The 2,498-nt window shown below is 34.9% G+C and overlaps 1 protein-coding gene and 1 pseudogene across 1 annotated transcript in view; one reads left to right on the top strand and one right to left on the bottom strand.

Annotated features, from left to right (window-relative positions):
• The window catches only part of LOC115968465 (DNA damage-binding protein 1-like), a 12,895-nt gene extending 12,586 nt beyond the window's left edge, over positions 1 to 309 (bottom strand). The window contains 1 exon segment of the mRNA XM_031087868.1: positions 231 to 309. Within this exon segment, the coding sequence (XP_030943728.1) occupies positions 231 to 309 (79 nt within the window).
• A 468-nt stretch (positions 310 to 777) lies between these two features.
• LOC115968462 lies at positions 778 to 2,498 on the top strand (annotated as a pseudogene).

Below are 2,498 nucleotides of genomic sequence, written 5' to 3'. Positions count from 1 at the left end.
CCAAATAACCATTCAAATAACCATTCAAATAACCCCTCGAATTATCAAAGAGGAAACCATTCAAATAACCCCCTGACACTACTTTCATTATAATCCTTCTTAATGCTTCCTAACAACCACAGACAATAAAGGGGAAACCATATCCCCGTAACATAACCAATCTCATACTAGGAAAAAACCTAGTTGGAATGCCATTCACCAAAACCAGAAATCAGACTAGAAATACAAACCTTCATTTGCCCCAAAGCCACACTTTTGAAATAAATAAATCAAGAAGTCCCAGTTGAGGTGGTCATTAGCCTTTGCCATATTTAGGCTTCCAAATTTTAGACAACTATCCAAACATGTGATTGAGTCTAACTAGTCTATTGAGAATCTATAGTTGATCTCAAAATTTTGGGACTAAGGATTGGTTGTTGTATCCGAACATTCATTAGCTATGAGGATAGAATCAAGTATTTGTCGACCTTTAATTAATGCATTAGGCATATTAGACACAATCTCCCCTAATACCCCCTTTCAATCTATTTGCTTTTATAGGAATTAAAACCCCAAAGGTAGCATTTAAAAATTTTTCAAGCACACATTTGTCATAACTTGATGCATTGTGATTTTTTTTTTTTTTTTATTAAGTAAATAAACATTATTAAAAACTCAAATCAAGTACACAATGAAAGAGCAAAAAAAGAAAGAAAAAATAAAATAGGAAACAAACAGAGTGATTATGTAGCTCCTAGGGGGTCCACAAACTCTAAGAACTCCTCAATCGAGAACATCATGAGGGATGTCATTCACTCATATAAGGTTTTCAAAAACTGAAACTTCAATTTCATCATGCTAGTTTATGTACCTTCAAAACACCTTGCACTTAGTTCCCACCATATACACTACATAAGACAGAGCAGGACTACTAACCAACTGCCCCCTATTATCTCTTCTCCCAAATCATCTCAACTAGCTCAAGAGAATATGGCATCACCCAAGAAATACCAAATAAGCAGAAATACCAATTGATTTGTTGAATTTTAGTTTGGAAAACATGATTGACTACTGTTATTGTTATTTGTTGTAATTCAGTTTAGTTTCAAATAGAGAATCTATCCTTGAGGACCTTGACTATATACCTCCTAATTTTAGAAGGATAAAACTTTTTTATTGTAAGGTTGTTTGCCAATGAAACAATGAAAATGTATTTTGGGGCCCACAAGAGAAAAAGAAAACTGCTTTGTGGGTCATTTTTTTGTTAGAAAGTTCAGAATCAGGTCACTTTATGGTTTTTAAGTATGCTCTATTTTACGTGTCATATATGGGAACTTATGTGTTCAATACTTCTCTGTTTCTATGTAGCAATTTTTCTGTTTATTTCCTAGGCTTGGTTCTGATTTAAAATCAGAAGACAGCTGTTTATGGTCAAACAACAATATATACACCATAGCTGTGGATTTACATTTACTGAAATTCTGATACAGTTCATGTTATGCGTGTCTTTTCTGACAAGGTAGCATTTTGTTCCCATTTCTATAGTACACCAACATTAAGCCTTTGGGTGATAGAGTGTTGGTCAAGATCAAAACAGCTGAGGAAAAGACAGATGGTGGAATTTTGGTCCCAACAATTGCTCAAACTAAGCCTCAAGGAGGTGAGGTGGTTGCAACTGGAGAGGGTAAGACAGTTAGGAAGAACAAAGGAGACATCAATGTGAAGGTAACTTTTGCTTACTCATCTTTCTAGCTTCTAATTCTCCATTGTTTGTTCCTTTCAATAATTGATTTTCTTTGAACAGATTGGCACCCAAATTGTGTATTCCAAGTATGCAGGGACTAAGTTGGAGTTCAGTGGTTCAAAGCATCTTATTTTGAAGGATGATGATATAGTTGGTATTCTTGAAACAGATGATGCCAAGGAACTTTAGCCCCTGAATGATAGTTTTAATCAAGGTTTGTTATATTTTTAAAGTTCATTACCCTTGCATGTATTTTCATGAAATGTGTATAGTGGAGTATAGCCAAAGATAAATAATAATGTCAATGTAAGGTCTCATCCTGGGGTTGTAGTCAGTGAACTGTTTTTGGTTTACTGCAAAATAATTATGTAGCTATGCATGATATATCATGTCTGATCTTGCATTATGCTTTATTTATGTCTTTTCTTGGTTTATCATGTGAGCCACTGAGAATCTGAAGTAATATTTGGTATTATACCTTGTACGTTTGAACTCAAGTGCAGGTTACTGAGATTGAGGAAAAGACTGCTGGGGCTTTGTTGCTGACAAAGGTGACCAAGAAGAAACCTTCCATTGGGACGGTGAGGACTAGAGCATCCTCAACTTTATGCTCTCCCAAGCATTAGCTGAATGCTTGTTTTAGGATTGTAAGATGGGATTTCAGTGTTTGGGAAGATTAATGTTTGATGTTTATTCTACACTAATCGCAGACCCGTACGTTGCGCGAGATAATTTTTTTTTAGGGTAATCTTATTAAATATATTTGGGGTAATAA

Source organism: Quercus lobata, chromosome 11 (genome assembly GCF_001633185.2).
Source record: "Quercus lobata isolate SW786 chromosome 11, ValleyOak3.0 Primary Assembly, whole genome shotgun sequence".
Lineage (NCBI taxonomy): Eukaryota > Viridiplantae > Streptophyta > Magnoliopsida > Fagales > Fagaceae > Quercus > Quercus lobata.
The sequence above is the reverse complement of the archived record's forward strand: the minus strand, read 5'-3'. Positions and strand labels throughout refer to the sequence as shown.